At 39.4% G+C, this 18,835-nt stretch overlaps 1 protein-coding gene across 2 annotated transcripts in view; it reads left to right on the top strand.

Annotated features, from left to right (window-relative positions):
* LOC126108518 (uncharacterized) overlaps nucleotides 1-3,553 on the top strand; it is a 66,665-nt gene extending 63,112 nt beyond the window's left edge. For both annotated transcript variants that reach the window (XM_049913789.1, XM_049913788.1), the window contains exon 6: nucleotides 2,304-3,553. In XM_049913789.1, the coding sequence (XP_049769746.1) occupies nucleotides 2,304-2,621 (318 nt within the window). In that variant the 3' untranslated portion in view covers nucleotides 2,622-3,553. The remainder of the gene's footprint in view (nucleotides 1-2,303) is intronic.
* The last annotated feature ends 15,282 nt before the right edge of the window (nucleotides 3,554-18,835 follow it).

Here is an 18,835-nt window from a genome sequence, read left to right as displayed (position 1 = left end):
GCATGTTGACAGCATTACTATTCAGTATTTGACCATAAAGAACAATGAATATTCATAGCATTTTTCTTCTCCATGTGATTTCTTTCTTTTCATTTACCTGAAACTGGAGCTATGTGCCATAAATCTAGTGTATTTGGAAGCTATTTTGAAGAATTCAGAGATGCCTCTGAATGTAACATCAGAAGATAGGTTCTGCACTTTCCATGTGATTGCGTGTGGTGTAAATATTATGTAAATTAAAATTGTGCCTACATGATGTTTTTGAGCTGATGGTTTTCCTCCCTTTTTATTGACTTGCGCTGCACGTTACCAGATAAATTTCACTTATTTATTGGTCTTTAGAATGCTCTGTCCAAGAGTCAGTTGCTGTAGTGCATTTGGAAAAGTTGTAAAGAAAATGTTCTGCAACACTTCCTTACCACCTTGTCAACCAACAACAGTGAATGTGCTACTCTCATTCCAGTTACTACTACCACCACAGTCTGGCCATGTTATTTGCAACCTCTGTTTTAGTTTATCATCATTAATGCCGAGACCTAATCTAAAATAGCACTAACCCTCAGTTCCTGTAACATTTATTACTCACAGTATCTGTGCCATTGCTAAGTTTGCAGGCTTTTCTTGTAACACTCAGCCTGAAGTCTGCATGAGGGTGGTGACAAGAGTAGCATGCTGTGTCGAATGATACACTTGCTGCTCTCATGCACAGAGCTTGCGCTTCTTGAGTAGGAAGAGCGTAATGTCTGCACAACATTTCCACAAGAAATGTTCAGGTCGAATCGTGTGTAGTGTGATTTGACAGTACCGTGACCACTTTTATTGCTGCAGAATGAGATTTTCACTCTGCAGCGGAGTGTGCGCTGATACTAAACTTCCTGCCGGATTAAAGCTGTGTCCCGGACCGAGACTCGAACTCTGGACTTTTTCCTTTCATGGGCAAGTGCTCTACCATAGAGTCTCAGTCTGCCACACAGTTTTAATCTGCCAGGAAGTTTTACTTTTATTGCTGTTGGTATTGGGTCATGTGGCAGAAATAGAAAAGTAGTGATGGAGGAGATTTGCCAGTTCTAAGAAAGTCCAGCAAACTTCACCCTACCAAGCAATAATGCTCAAATTCTGTATGTTGCTGTAGCTGATTTGTCGCCTTACCTATGGAATAATTGCAAATATTAGAATTGCCACTTTGTTTATTGTATGGTTCGTGCCATTAGGCAGTCAGAAAACACTTCTGTTGCTGTGACTAAGAACTGTAATCTTTACAGTAGGTGAATTCAAGCTTTGCCAGAAGATATACAGTTGATGTTCTAGAGACGTATTGAATCTCATCTTTATTTATGATAATGATGTAGGCCAAAGCAATGAATTAAAATTTGTACCAGCACCAGGATTTGAAACCAGGGCTCCTGCTTACTAGACAGATGTGCTAGGTGTTATGCCTCACTGGTACTCTGATTGCCATGGCTGCACGGAATACTGTACTAAGTCTCCCTCCCCAATACAAATCCAACTTGTGCCTCAGCCCATTGCTGTTCCCTTCCAAATAATTCACATCATTACTGCCGAGGCTCTCCTATATTGGAATAGCACCTTAGCAATTAGCGAAATGCGGTTAATCCTGCCTGTGCCTCAGGCGTAGATGATATATTAATCACATACAGTTGATTTTCTTGAGACATATTGCAAATAGAGCTATCTTTTGCCAAAAACTTGTTGCCATCTTCGTGCCATCCTCATTACTGTCTGTCTCCTGCTGGCCACCGTCCCCATCCCTCAAGTCTTGAGCGTGCTCAAAGCAGAATTGTAGGCTGTGGGATGACCTGTTCACACCGTGCCAACTGAAGAGCTGGGACCACACCACATAGGAGTTGCTTCACTCCAGCAGTTGGCTCAGGTCCCGCTAGTGCACTTCCCTTACAACCTCAGCAGCAGAGCCACACCCAGCCCAGCGCCAGCCTGTGTTGGACAGCAGGAGAGGGTGTATGAGACAGCACCCAGCAAGGGACAGCGAGTCCCCGGGACCCCGTGAAGGTAATCTCAATTTGGATTATGTCACCCAGCCAAATACTTGAGCATTCCGATACCTACTGTTGGTTATGCAGCAATTGGATTTTAGGGGTGGGAGGACTCGAGAAAAACATATATTTGCAAGGAGGAAAATGATGCCAGTTGCATTTTGTGTGTGAGTAATATTCACTGTACTCTTAAATTCTGATGTCTCTCGTTTATGTTGTTATTTTGTACCACAAGAGATGATCTGTCTGCATTTGAGCAACATTAGGTTTACCATTAGCTTATCACTGCAGGCCCGCAGTCGTGCACCGCTGTCTCACGTCCGAGGGAATACTCCGACCGGATCACAGGGAACTCTCCACGGCCGACGCCTGTCTGCGAAGGTGAAAGCCCAGCGGCCGATGTCACCGCTGCAGCTGCTCCAAGTGCGGCAGCGCCTGGCCGTGAAGCGGGTGCTGCAGCTCACTCGGACGCAGGTGGAGGTGGAGGTGGAGGGGGAGAACTGTCCACCCACGAATGTAGAGGGTGCCCAGTGCGACCCGGCAGTCCGGCCGATTAAAGTGTCTGCACCGCCTGCACTCCCTACCAAGGACACGGCCCTTCGGTTTTGATAATTGCACTGTATCGATTGAAAACTTTTCTCGTAGTTTGTTTTTATTCTTCGTATTGTGTCTGTCTGATATAAAAACTCTATTTTTGGAGGTTATATGTTGTAAACTTCAGGGGAGTTTTAAGCAATAAGATGATCATAGTGCAATCTGTGTGAAAGATGTCTTGCAACACATCCTTTGTTCCCGTAATCCTTTTGGGTTCAATATCCACTAATGCCCTGTAGCCACACCTCGTTCTCAATGTCTCCCATTGCCCTTACTCTGTCCTGTTAGCACCACTCAATCCAATCCCCATGTCACCGTCATTGTGTGCTGCACGAAATCCCTGGCTCCTGTGCCGACGTGTCAGTTCCTTAGCTTGTGCAGCTGCAACCTCTCTCTCCCGCATTCCTATTCTGGATACCTGCTGTCTCTCTCTGAGCTGCCAGCCGGCTTTCACCAATCCTCTTTCTGCTGCCAACCTCTTTTCTCCACTCACCCACTCCATCCAACATATCCCCTCACCTCAGTCTACCCGCCTATCTGTGGTCCAAGCACAGTGTAGCTGTGTGTGGTGGGGAAGGGGGAAGAGGGGATTAAGTATGTGTACTCTGGCTCGGAAAAGGATTCATCCGAAGGCTAGCAAAATTTTCATTCTTTTATTTAATGAGGCTTGGCAACAACTTAATGCTTCCACTATGTACTGACTTGTCACCTTCACTCCTAGACTATTTGCATTCTGCCAGAACTTTACATTCTGTATTTCATATATGTCATAAAGCACTGTATAATATTGAAAACTAACATAATTTAATAAAGACGTTATTCAGTAACCACAAACCATGTTCTGCTACATGGAATATGTGCAAATTGTGAGAACATTGAAATTTAATTTCACTAGCTTAATTTGAGATTATATCAACCCAAATATACTATCTCTTGTCAAATTGAAATGGCATACTTCAGGCTGTTAAGTTACTAACCTTTTATTGTGCCGTGGTTCTTGTTGATGTCCACCTCAAAAACCTTCTTTAGGTAATTGATAGGGTCATCACAGTAAATGACGACGACTTAACATCACAACACAGTCAAGTTCACTTCTTTCACTTATAGAATTTATTGCTTTAAACCAACAATGATCAGCTTGTATACAGTACTTGTAAAAGTTAAGAATCACACATCAGCACTTTAGCTAATTTATACATGTCTTAACACAACTTACTTCAGTGGTAAGGAAGCTGACAAACATAGTAAATTGGATATGATAAACCATAGACTGATTGCATAGTAAATACTAGATTCTGGAAACTCTGTAACATTTATAGTTTCATTCCCAAGAGCGGACTGACTGATCAACTTTTTGGAAACAACTAACATGTCTTCATGATGTGACATAAATTGTATGAGAGTTCATAACTGCATCCTCACTAAGATAGATTTATACATTCAGACTACAGGGTACTGACTGAGTGATAACACAATGTCTACGTTTGGACTGTGTAATGTGGACTGGTTTAGGCTTTGTGTGTGACACTTATTTATACACACACAAAGTACAGAAAATTATAAATTGACAAAGCACAAGATTGCTACATTTTAGGTACATAAAAAAGGGAAAATTATTAAGATATAGAGATTCAGTAGGTAATCACGTAAGTCTGTCTGTCTAATAGCAGTTTAATCAGAAAAATATAAAATTATCTGTACTACTTTATGGGGGAGAAGTTTGCTATGGAAGTAGATTACCAAAGTTGAGAATCGACTTTCACATGATTTGCCTGTACAGTAAATCCCAAATACGAGGGTGGTTTGAAAAGTTCTCGGAATCACCGTGAGAGGTCAGTGCTAGCACAACGAGTTGTTAACATGATATTCATTGGACTGTTGCCTGTAAACACATGCCATGTCAGTGCTCTTGGAAGAAAGGTGTGGCAGTGATGTGGCTCTGTTGTTGTTTCCATGCAGTGATATGCGAAGACGGAAAAAAATTGACATTCGAGCAGTGATTAAGTATTTCGTAAAGAAAGGTATGAAAGCAAAGGACATTCATGCCGATTTCCAGAATACACTTGGGGACTCTGCTCCTTCATATTTAACTGGTACTAAGTGGACAAATGAATTTAAATTGGTTTGGGAGAGCTTAGATGATGATCAGCACATGTCTCACTACTCCAGAAGTCAGTGCAAAAGTGCACAAAATGGGCACGGAGGATTACCAATTGAAAGTGCATGAAATTGCTCACGCTTGCCAGATTTCATCTGAAAGGGTATATCACATTTTTAACTGAAGAATTAGAAATGAAAAAATCTGTAAGATGGGTGCCGCAACTCTTCATGCTGGATCAAAAACACACAAGAATGACATATCGGAACAATGATTGGCCCGTTTTAGGAGGAACAGACAAGACTTTTTGTGCTGGTTTGTGACCACAGATGAAACATGGGTACCCTACTATACCTCAGAGACAAAAGTCAAAGCAGTGGAAACATGTTGATTCTCTGCCACCAAAGAAAGCAAAGACAATTCCGTCGGCGAAAAGGTCACAGCATCAGTGTTCTGGGATGCAAAGGGGATTGTGTTTGTAGATTATCTCCCCACTGGGCAAACAATTACTGAAGAACACTGTGCTAACCTTCTGGACAAATTGCAATGAAAGATGTGTGAAAAAAGGCCGGGTTTAGCAAGGAAGAAAGTCGTCTTCCATCAAGACAATGCGTGCCCGCACATGTGCGGTCACCATGGCAAAATTACACAAACTAAGTTATGAATTGTTGCCACACCCGCCTTATTCACCTAATATGCCTCCATCAGACTTCTATCTCTTCCCAAAACTGAAAATTTTTCTTGGTCGACAGAGATTCACTTCAAACGAAGAATTGATAGCCGGAGTTGAAAACTGGAGTAAACACGTTTTTGAGTTGGGATCGAGGCACTGGAACATTGTTGGACCAAGTGCATTAATCCACAAGGAGACTACGTTGAAAAAGAAAAAAGTTTCAGTGATATTAGTACTTTTTTCTATTCTGTTCTGAGAACTTTTCAAACCCCCCTCATGTTTCTTTAAAGGAAATGTTTCTACAAGAAGCCATTATATTAACAGTCTAAAAGCTATCCTGTGAGTGATGAAATGTTCGTGAAATCTTGCTTGAATAAGAAATTGATTATTTCTTGTAACTTTTGTACATGCTTTCTAGTTTCTTCTCTGGCTCGTAGTGCATTTTGGTGCTAGATTCAAAACTGCAGTATTGCTTTTGAATAAAATTTCAGCACTATTTGCACTCTTAATTTTACCAACCATGAATGGTTTTGGCCCACAAGGCCATTAGCGAGTGGTACATGTCAGGTGGTCTGGGAGGACGTAGAACAGCAGTCAGGACACCTGACATACACTGCTGAATAATGACCTTGTGGGCCAAAACTGATCATGGTTGTTAAACAAAAAAAGAAAGTGCAACTGGTGCTGACATTTTATTGTGTATGTATGTGTATGAATATCGTCACATACATTGCATGCATATATGTCTGATTCTCTGCTCTCTCCATATGACTCCAGAGAGGATGAGTCAACTAAATACAGGAAACAAATGCCAAGAGGTTGTCCTAGAATATTTCTTATGACCTTTTTACAGATAACCCACTTCTCCTCCCCCATCGCTAGAGGTATTTATTCCCACAGTAGTTTCATACAAAAAATGAGTCATGTATATACGAGATTAGTTGAAATAGCTCCACCTGTCCTGATCTGTGCTTCGATCATCCCTTTCCAGCCACGCTCTCAGCTGTCTGGGTGGGGGGATAAACTATCACAGAAATTTTTTCCAGGTTGCAAGTGATACATGTGCTAAATTTGTTAGAAATTGGCAATTCTAATATTGATCATTATCAAATATTTTTTACATGTCATGGCATCTCATCTGCCCTGCCCCCGACCTCTGTGGATGATAGATAAGGGTATATTACCCACACAGTATTTTTGTATTTGAAATTGCTCCAGGCTTTTCTGAGTTGTGTGTCTCTCTTCCCATTTTCAACTCTGCCCTCTACCCCTATGGATGGTAAGTGGTTCTTGCTCACACCATGCTTCTTATCAGATGTTAAATTATCTGTGTACCAAGTTTGGTTGAAATTGATACAGTGGTTTAGGAAAATACGCTACACTTCCATTAATCCAGCCATTCTTTGCACATATGGGTGCCGGATTAGTGGGAGTGACAGATCAGTGAGAGTATCTGAAATTTAGTGTAAACATATAGGGACTTCTTCTTCTTCATGTGCCGTCTCCTCTAAGAAGGTTGGCTGTCATCATGGCAATTTCTGATCTTGATTTGGCTGATCTAAGGAGTTCTGACGTTGAGCAGTTGTACCAATTTTTTAAATTGTCAATCCAGGATGTCCGTCTTCTACCCCTCGTTCTCTTCCCACAAATTTCCCCTTCTAGTATTATTTGCAATATTTTGTAATTTACTCCCCTAATAACATGGCCTAAATATTGTAGCTTCCTTACTTTAATAGTTTTAATTAATTCTTTTTCCTTTCCCATTCTTCTTAGGACATCTTGATTAGTAATCCTCGACACCCAACTAATTCTAAGTATTCTTCTATATGCCCACATTTCAAAAGCTTCTAACCTGTTCATGTCCTTCTTTTTCAATGTCCACGCTTCCATTCCGTATAATAATTTTGAGAATACATAGCATCTTAGCAACCTCATTTTTGTGTTCAAACAAATGTCTCTCGAACAGAATGCATTTTTCATCTTATTAAAGATACTTCTGGCCTGTCCTATTCTCGATGTAATTTCTTCTGAGCTTTCAATCTCCTCATTTACAATTGTTCCGAGATATTTAAATTTACGTACTTGATCGACTCTTTCCCTATTGATTGTAAGATTTTCTTGTTGGTGTGTTTTAGATATCACCATGAACTTAGTCTTGCTTACGTTAAGAGTCAAGCCAAATTCTTCACTTTTTTCTGCGACTTTGTCAAGAAGTAATTGTAGATCTTTGAGGTTTCCAGCTAGTAGTGCAGTGTCATCAGCAAACCTAACATTGTTAATGTTTAGCCCATTCACTTTAATGCCAGCTATTTCATCTGATAGAGCTGCCTGGAATATGTCTTCTGAATACATATTAAACAATAAGGGTGAGAGAACGCAACCTTGTCTCACACCCCTCTTTATTTCTATATCATTCGATAACTCATTTTCTACCTTCACGGTTGCGGTTTGATTGTAGTAGAGGTTATATATAATGCGGATGTCTTTCTTATCAAGTGTTTTCTTTTCTAACAATTCTATGAGATGATCATGACGAACTTTGTCAAATGCTTTATTATAATCCAGGAAGCACACATATAGTGGCTGATTAACCTCCATACATCGTTGCGCTAATATGTTAAAAGCAAACAATGCTTCTCTTGTACCGAGGGAACTTCTAAAACCGAATTGTGTTTCACTTATACCTTCTTCTACTTTTTTGTATATTCGTTGGTGTATAACTTTTAGAAATATCTTTAAGGTGTGACTCATTAAGCTTATTGTACGGTGATCATTACAAGTTTTGGCATTAGCCTTTTTGGGTAATGTAACAAAGGTAGATGTCAACCAATCCCTAGGAATAATTCCCGAATTATAAATATCATTAAACAATTGTACAAATATATCTATATGGTCTATTCCTATGAGTTTCAGGATGTCATTTGGTATCTTATCCGGTCCAGGGGCTTTTCCTGTCTTTGATTTGTTGATAACATGTAATATTTCTTCTTTCGATATGCTTGGTCCTCGTTCTCCGATCATGTTATCATAAAATTTTTGATCTTTTCTTGTATCTTCAAATAGTTCTTTGACATATTCTGTCCACCTGTCCAGTTTACCTTTAACATCAGGAATTATTTTGTCATTTTTATCTAACAATAAACTTGTACTTTTCTTTTTATTAAGTCCAGCTAAATCTTTAACTTTTTTGTGTAAGTTGAAACTATCATGTCTTGTTTCATAACTCTCAATTTCAGAGCATTGTTCCTTGTACCATTCTTCTTTTGCTCGCCGTGTTTCTTTTCGTATTGCTGCATGTAATCTTTTATACTCACTTTCATCTCTATTTTTAAGTATTCTTCTTTGTTCCATCAATTGTAATATCTTCTCTGTCATCCACTTCTTTTTCATGTTGTCGTGTTTGGTCGCCATTGTGTTTTTACATGCATTATTTAATGTGTCTTTTATAAGTTCCCATTTGCCATCAATGTCTTCTGTTTGATTATTCTTTATCCTAACTAATTCCTTATTAATCTCTTCAGAAGTCTTTTGTTTAGTCAAGGGGTCTCTTAGAATAGTTGTATTCATATAGTCCTTCTTTTGTTTCTTTTGTATGGCTTTCAGTTTCACATGGAACTTTGCTACTAAAGGGTTATGATCAGAAAATATATCAGCTCCTGGATATGTTTTCACACCATGAATAGAATTTTTGTACCTCTTGTTTATAAGTATGAAATCGATTTGATTTCTGCAAACTTCTTCATTACAGTCTCTTGGTGATTTCCAAGTATAAAGTCTTCGTTTAGGGAGTTTAAAAAATGTGTTTGTAATAGACAGATTGTTTTCCTGGCAAAATTGTGACAGCAAATCTCCTCTTTCATTTCTTGTTCCTAAACCAAAAGGTCCAATAAGATCACCTTCACTTCCTTCACCTATTTTGGCATTAAAATCTCCCATGATGATAATAATGTCTCTGCTTTTTGAGGTTCCTATTGCTTGTGTTAATTCTTCATAAAATTTTCCTATTTCTTCTTGGTCTTTGTCGGCTGTTGGAGCATAGATTTGGATTAAATTAATATTTGTTTGTTTTGTTTGTAAATGTAGACTGATTACTCTATCTGAGATTGGTAAAATGCTTTTGACAGATTTACTAGCATACTCATCTAAAATTATTCCTACCCCATTCCTGTGCTGGCTATCAGAATTTCCCGAGTAATATACTTTCATGTTGTCAATGGTCATTTCTCCTGAGTCAGGCCATCTTGTTTCACTTACACCCAAAATGTTAATTTTTAGGCGTTTCATTTCTTGTATAACATTATTTACTTTGCCTGGTTGGTATAATGATCTTACATTCCAAGTTGCTATTGTTGCATTATTTTTGTATTTACTTGTGGCATTGTTCAAGGCTCTCCCCCCCGGAGATCCGAGTGGGGGAGTTGAAACTCCGGATAATTTGACATTGAACCCTGCCATGATGAGTTTTCCTGGGGATATCCATTGGATCTTTAATGCTGTGGTTTCCCGTTGCCTTCAGCATCCTATGCCGTTGACCACCCTTGGTGATTCTTCCGTCTTTAGGAGTGATTTCTCACTCCAAGGACAAGAGGGTGCCCTTGCTCTACCAGCTCATCCGCCCTTCTAGAAGGTCGTTGACTTAGTAGAGGGTTCTCCTTATCCCGGGAGAAACTCGGTCGCCAGAGCCTCGTTAGCGTAGCAGGGGATACCACGTGCCGGAGAGGTTGACATTTGTGTGGGAGAGGCTATTGGTGACGCATCCCACACCTTACCATATAGGGACTATTCTTTATTAAATCCAAAGATACGCTCCTTTTGATACAAAACTTAAGTGTGTACATATACAGCTGTATCATACAATATGAAACATGCCCCAGCATGCAACCATTTACAGGCATTACATCTGTATTTCTGTGTGTCAGACTTCACACATGAGTATTGTGGCCAGACCAAGGCCCTTTCTTGGAAGTAGAAGGAACAGCGCGACATTTCATTTGTTAATGTGATGTGACAGCTTTCATTTGGCACAACTGTCAGAGTTTGGCAGAATTGTGCTGTCAGCATTGTTTAACCTTCGCTATTTCTTCGTGGTATGAAGGATGTTCACAGTTCCAATGGCTGTTTGCACAAAAAAGAGACAGTTGATATGATCAGTGGCATGATGACAGACCACAAAATTTGTGATAGATGTAGGGAAAAACTGACACAGAAATGAGGGTCTGTGGCTGAAGCAACTACATTGAAATGGATAGGAATCACAAACCTGCATAATTTGCCAGATGAGTCAGATACGTTTGTAGCACCAGATATTGATTTAGTTGCATTAAATGGCAGTGAGGGGTCCATTGGTAAGTCACCGGTGAAAGAGAAGAGAGAGAGAGAGAGAGAGATAAAATATATGCACAGAAAAAGTTCAAGAAATTGTCTGAAATATTCCAAAGTAAATGCAAGAAAATGCAGAGGGTGAAACAAATGTGGAATGGAAATTATAATGCAATTGAAAGAGAAATTCAGTACTAGAAACACAAGCAGTGAGATGATCTAAATATTGACACTTCTTCCAAAAAGTTTGAGCTTTTGAAGAACTGAAAATTAATTTTGATCTTTAAACTATTTTATTTGGCAAGAAAAGCAAAACAATTAGTCAAGGAATGTGGTATCTTAGTAACTCATGACCCAAGACCTAGACATGTCCTATGTGAACATATTGTGAACTGTGTCATAGAATTCAGCAAAAGAGATTACGAAAGTCACAGTTCGTCTGGAAGACATATTTTATTTCAGTCAACGAAAATGGTTCCAGGGTTCATAAACAAAAATGACTGATGTTGGGAAACCTGAACAAACGGTGTCAAGCATTCAAAACACACATATAGGACTGAAAGTAGCATTATCCAAATTTTGTCATGACTCAATAAGTGTGTTCTGGCTGGTGCAACTGGTAATCATAGTGTGTGTGTTTGCAGTGTTCACGAAAATGTGAAGCTCGTGTTGGAAGGTTCCAGTTTGAAGGGTTGACATGTGATGCTGACTGTCAACTTAACATGTACATTTGTTATTGTGCACAGTCAAATTGTTATAAGTCAACAAGTGAAAATTGCCCAGGTACTCTCTCTTTCATGACATCCTTAGGAGAGTTGTTTGACGAAAACGGAATCGATGAAATAACAAACAAACTGTGGACATTCACAGATAGATCAGCTCTCCACACATGCCCATCTGCTGTTGAAGGCTTCTTGCAAAACCTCATTGAAAAAAATGAATGAAAGCTCCTGCTGTACTCCTTCACAACCGCCCAACAGTCTTAATGTCTGTAACATCTGAAAGAGAGACTTGGTGACAATGAATACATTGTTATATGTGATTTTTGAGAGAATTGCGATAATTTTATTGTCATTAAACCATTACAGCAATAGAGGAAATTTTTCATACAGTGTAATCATTACATTAGTAAATAGAAGAGTAGTACATGTCAGTTGTTAGCTTACAGTTTCATGTTGCAGGCAAAGTAACTCTTTTTAATTGATAAAAAGGGTTGGCAACAAGTCATTTATTTAATGATTTCCTAAATGCAGCCACTCTGGAAGGTCTTGTTCCATCTGTGGAAGCGTATGAAATAGTTTATGGCCTACTAGCTCATAGCTATTGATTGTCTGTGACAGTCTACAGTGTGACATATGTATGGACTTATTTTATCTCGTGTTGTGACTGTGAGTATTATTTCTACATTTTACTTCATGCAAATTCTTTTTTGTGTAGATTAACACTTGGTATTGCAGTGTTACATGGCTTTATGCTTAATTACAGACTTACTATTTTATCAGTTGATTTGTTTTCACCACGTAACGCCCGCTGTTAACGTCCTTCTTTGTTGCTGAGCGATGTATCACTTTTCGTTCTGACGCCGCAACTCTTCCTTTCCTATATCTTTACTACTTTTTATCTATATAAATTACGAACTATTGGTTTTGCTGTTTAACAACTTTTTAATAACTGGAAGTATTACAGGCATCGGGTCCCACATAATGTGTCACTGCCTATACGTTTTACATGAACCTTTCAAGACTCGATCAATCTGTTTACAAAGAGAAAGCAGATTATCTCTTCCTTTGATGTTGTCCAGCAACGACGTAGGAAGCTCGACGCCCTCGCGGCCCAGGCTCTTCCATGGCTCGCGGTAGTTTGCGGCACTCGTGTTATTCCTTGCCGCTACGTCGAACTTTCGTGGTGATCGTTGGGCTATGTCTTCTATGTTATCTCCAACGTAAATAAACTTTCTTCCCACAGTGTTTCTGAAAACCCAAAAACAAACTTAAAGAACATAATAATAATAATAATAATACAAAGTAGATCCTAAATTGATACAGTTTCTAAACACAGTAATGAAAAACTGGAAAACCACACTTAATATCCAAACAAATTCTGATAATATCACATCACAGCCAATACAGATTAAGCGTGGAATATACCAAGGAGACTCATTAAGTCCTTTCTGGTTCTGTCTTGCTCTGAACCCACTATCCAACATGCTAAATAATACAAATTATGGATACAATATTACTGGAACATACCCACACAAAATCACACATTTGCTATACATGGATGATCTAAAACTACTGGCAGCAACAAATCAACAACTCAACCAATTACTAAAGATAACAGAAGTATTCAGCAATGATATAAATATGGCTTTTGGAACAGACAAATGTAAGAAAAATAGCATAGTCAAGGGCAAACACACTAAACAAGAAGATTACATATTGGATAACCACAGCGACTGCATAGAAGCGATGGAAAAAACAGATGCCTATAAATACCTAGGATACAGACAAAAAATAGGAATAGATAATACAAATATTAAAGAAGAACTAAAAGAAAAATATAGACAAAGACTAACAAAAATACTGAAAACAGAATTGACAGCAAGAAACAAGACAAAAGCTATAAATACTTATGCTATACCAGTATTGACCTACTCATTTGGAGTAGTGAAATGGAGTGACACAGACCTAGAAGCGCTCAATACACTTACACGATCACAATGCCACAAATATAGAATACATCACATACATTCAGCAACAGAAAGATTCACATTAAGCAGAAAGGAAGGTGGAAGGGGATTTATAGATATAAAAAACCTACATTATGGACAGGTAGACAATTTAAGAAAATTCTTTCTAGAACGAGCAGAAACTAGCAAAATACACAGAGCAATCATTCATATAAATACATCAGCTACACCATTGCAATTTCATAACCACTTCTACAACCCTTTAGATCACATAACATCAACAGATACAAAGAAAGTAAATTGGAAAAAGAAAACACTACACGGCAAGCACCCGTATCATCTAACACAGCCACACATAGATCAAGACGCATCCAACACATGGCTAAGAAACGGCAATATATACAGTGAGACGGAAGGATTCATGATCGCAATACAGGATCAAACAATAAACACAAGATATTACAGCAAGCATATTATTAAAGATCCCAATACCACAACAGATAAATGCAGACTTTGCAAACAACAAATAGAAACAGTAGATCACATCACAAGCGGTTGTACAATACTGGAAAATACAGAATACCCCAGAAGACATGACAATGTAGCAAAAATAATACATCAACAACTTGCCATAAAACATAAACTAATAAAACAACACGTTCCCACATACAAGTACACACCACAAAATATACTGGAGAATGATGAATACAAATTATACTGGAACAGAACGATTATAACAGATAAAACAACACCACATAACAAACCTGACATCATACTCACCAATAAAAAGAAGAAATTAACACAACTAATTGAAATATCCATACCCAACACAACAAATATACAGAAGAAAACAGGAGAAAAAATTGAAAAATACATCCAACTGGCTGAGGAAGTCAAGGACATGTGGCATCAGGATAAAGTCGACATTATCCCAATTATACTATCAACTACAGGAGTCATACCTCACAATATTCACCAGTACATCAATGCAATACAGCTACATCCAAACATATATATACAACTACAAAAATCTGTAATTATTGATACATGTTCAATTACCCGAAAGTTCCTAAATGCAATATAACATATACCATACAGTTACAAGGAAGTCACGCTTGACCGAGGTCCGCGTCACGTTCCATTTTTAACCAGACTTAAGTCTGAGAAAAAAAAGATGATAATAATAATAATAATAACTGTTCTTACAGTTATTCATACACTCCTGGAAATTGAAATAAGAACACCGTGAATTCATTGTCCCAGGAAGGGGAAACTTTATTGACACATTCCTGGGGTCAGATACATCACATGATCACACTGACAGAACCACAGGCACATAGACACAGGCAACAGAGCATGCACAATGTCGGCACTAGTACAGTGTATATCCATCTTTCGCAGCAATGCAGGCTGCTATTCTCCCATGGAGACGATCGTAGAGATGCTGGATGTAGTCCTGTGGAACGGCTTGCCATGCCATTTCCACCTGGCGCCTCAGTTGGACCAGCGTTCGTGCTGGACGTGCAGACCACGTGAGACGACGCTTCATCCAGTCCCAAACATGCTCAATGGGGGACAGATCCGGAGATCTTGCTGGCCAGGGTAGTTGACTTACACCTTCTAGAGCACGTTGGGTGGCACGGGATACATGCGGACGTGCATTGTCCTGTTGGAACAGCAAGTTCCCTTGCCGGTCTAGGAATGGTAGAACGATGGGTTCGATGACGGTTTGGATGTACCGTGCACTATTCAGTGTCCCCTCGACGATCACCAGTGGTGTACGGCCAGTGTAGGAGATCGCTCCCCACACCATGATGCCAGGTGTTGGCCCTGTGTGCCTCGGTCGTATGCAGTCCTGATTGTGGCGCTCACCTGCACGGCGCCAAACACGCATACGACCATCATTGGCACCAAGGCAGAAGCGACTCTCATCGCTGAAGACGACACGTCTCCATTCGTCCCTCCATTCACGCCTGTCGCGACACCACTGGAGGCGGGCTGCACGATGTTGGGGCGTGAGCGGAAGACGGCCTAACGGTGTGCGGGACCGTAGCCCAGCTTCATGGAGACGGTTGCGAATGGTCCTCGCCGATACCCCAGGAGCAACAGTGTCCCTAATTTGCTGGGAAGTGGCGGTGCGGTCCCCTACGGCACTGCGTAGGATCCTACGGTCTTGGCGTGCATCCGTGCGTCGCTGCAGTCCGGTCCCAGGTCGACGGGCACGTGCACCTTCCGCCGACCACTGGCGACAACATCGATGTACTGTGGAGACCTCACGCCCCATGTGTTGAGCAATTCGGCGGTACGTCCACCCGGCCTCCCTCATGCCCACTATACGCCCTCGCTCAAAGTCCGTCAACTGCACATACGGTTCACGTCCACGCTGTCGCGGCATGCTACCAGTGTTAAAGACTGCGATGGAGCTCCGTATGCCACGGCAAACTGGCTGACACTGACGGTGGCGGTGCACAAATGCTGCGCAGCTAGCGCCATTCGACGGCCAACACCGCGGTTCCTGGTGTGTCCGCTGTGCCGTGCGTGTGATCATTGCTTGTACAGCCCTCTCGCAGTGTCCGGAGCAAGTATGGTGGGTCTGACACACCGGTGTCAATGTGTTCTTTTTTACATTTCCAGGAGTGTATAAGTCTTGGTCGATTTAATGAGGGGTGGGAGAGGCCTAAACCGTGTGACACCACACACCTCTACTGTAGATCAGACTTACGCGAATTATTCTCATTTTGTACATTTTACTTGATAAAACATTCACATAAACTTTAAATGTTCCTTTCTATTTTAATCCTCCCTATTTAATTAATATTTCATCACTATTCTGGGTATTCTTAATATAAATTTGCTTAATTCTTTTTACTTTAATATTTCATTTATACCCATCGATATACCTTATTTCATTATATCAATAGCAATGACAAATTATAGTGAATAGATGACAAAGTTTCCTGAAGAGATTCTCATTTATTCTTCAGTGTTTACTGAATGTTTGGTATTTCCTTAGTACAAATTTTCACATACATATATATCTAAATAATTACCCCCATATTAACTATATAAGTGTCTGTGTATGTATGTCTGTATGTATGTAGCGTCTGTGTGTGAATGTTTGTATTGTGTAATACAAATGTATGTAACCCTTGTTGCCCCCCCGAAGCTCCTTGTGATAACAAGAAGACACGGAAAAGAAGGGTTTCTGTGATAGAAACATATGAATATGGAAAGCGGAGGGATAGGCTTGTACTCATACAGAGAAGTAAGAAAGGAAGAAGGAGAATCAGGGTATTAGGACCGAAGAAGGAAAGAAGATGGATACCCTTCCCACCCCCCACCCCAGGACCCTGTCTGCTAAAGTACTTCACTGAGGTGCCGGAAGGAGAAGAATGGACGGCGTTCCCTACAGAATGGCATTGCCCCAGCTTCACCATCGCAGACCCCGAAAATTGGTCCTAATACCCCTCTACGGAAAGCTTACGGAGGGTGAGCAACAAAGTGTGTGTGTGTGTGTGTGTGTGTGTGTGTGTGTGTGTGTGTGTGTGTGTGTGTGTGTGTGTGTGTGTGTGTGTGTGAATATAAACCCAACCATATCTTGTCAATACCAAAACAAAACAAGATAGAAAATTCACATTAAAAATTCGCTAATAGTTACATTTATTTTCCAGGTATCTTTATATGTTAATAACCTTATGGTTATTCAAGATTGTGAAGATTATCTTCAAAAACAGAACTTTGAAGAATATTCCATTTTATATTTTGTGTTCATTTGTATCTGTCCTGTTTTACTCATTATACAATAAATACTCCTTTTTCCTATGACTACTTTGTTTTCCCTATTTGTATTATAATAAAATTATATTCTCATGTATTTTATAGGTTCATGTTGTTAGGCTAACAGAAAACTAATTTATAGAAGTGGGTTTGTAACCAGATGTACAACATTTCAGAGTGTTCATAATAACTCGTACATTTCTGTATAACAGTTAGTTTTCCTCTAGTAAATCACACTAAACTTGGAACAGCATTGTCAGATCAATTTCAAACTATACAAATTCATTCAGATTGGCAAACACCAAGCATTTTCAACATATTAAATTATATCTATTTTTGATATGTTTGAATGTACAGAGCTTTAGAGGATAAGGTACGTAAATCATATCTCACTAAAGAGCCTTCTCACCCTTAAGTTTTTATTCATCATCTGATTTGAAGGTAGACTACAACATTGCATAATCCCATATCCTTCTTGCCACCGTAGTATACCAAAAAGGAATGGCCCTAACTCAGAGAACCTCACCTAATGGTTGAGTAGAACCACATAAACCCTAACATTTAAGGACCCCGCCTTCATGGTCTTATAAGTCCTCATAACACCTAAGGACTAGGGAACCACCCCTTTTTCTTTAGTTGAATAGAACCCTGTCCTCTCACTTCCATCTTAATATCTAATACAATTTGGTATGTTTTCAAAAATCTTGAATATTTTTACACTTTTGCGTGAACTTAAACAATTTTTCTTCATATCAGTACCCGTCCTTATCTCAATTTGTGCTCAGTGCTTTGCTAATAAGTTTACGAATCTGTGTGTTCCTGTTCTCTATCACTTACTAGTAATATTTGACGTAATAATGTCCTTGTTCTTTACTTCTCCCCCACTATTTCTCCCCTAGAAAGCAGGACATTATTATGGCGAATGTTAAGCTCTCTATATCTTGATGTCCAAGTTCTCTAATGTTCTGTTTTTTAAATATATTAAAATACTAATAAAAGAAATAAAACACATCCCCTAGTCAGTACATGACTTACAAAAGTATAATAAATTCTGTCGCTATACTTGTGGTATAAATCGTGTAATATGTTCCACATTATACAAGGCCATATATCTGTTGTTTTGTACATCTCATAAATATACTGCTTTTGGATATGGCATCTGTGTTATTTCGTAAGGTCCTTCAAATTTGTTACAAAACTTTGCTTTGCACTTATCTATAGAGGAACTATGTGGATGTGTGTGCACTAAAAGCTTATCCCCCCTATTTGGTAGCTAGGTGAGGTTTTTCCCTAATTACGTTTTGTTAATCTCTTATTTGAATTGCCTAATAGTCGCTGTAATACCTGATCATTAGTATATAATTTCTGACTTAAAGCATGTTGGAGCCAAGGGAAGTATTTTAATAAGGGTTCTCCAACAAATGTTCCAGTTACTAATTCAACTGGTACTAGTCCTGTAGCTAAATGTGGTAATTCATTTAAAATTAGTTCTAAATCTGCAACTACTATTGTCCACTGGTATGTTTTTCTGCGCGATAGGTACAAAAGAATCTGCCTAACTCTTTCATAACCCTCCATGCAGGATTTGATTCTGGATGGTGTTTCAATATTTTGATATGTTTAATTTATTCCAAAATAAGAAACTGTTGAAAAGTGTTGCTGGTGAACTGTGT

The sequence above is a fragment of the Schistocerca cancellata genome, chromosome 11 (assembly GCF_023864275.1).
Source record: "Schistocerca cancellata isolate TAMUIC-IGC-003103 chromosome 11, iqSchCanc2.1, whole genome shotgun sequence".
Taxonomy (NCBI): Eukaryota; Metazoa; Arthropoda; class Insecta; order Orthoptera; family Acrididae; genus Schistocerca; species Schistocerca cancellata.
The sequence above is the reverse complement of the archived record's forward strand: the minus strand, read 5'-3'. Positions and strand labels throughout refer to the sequence as shown.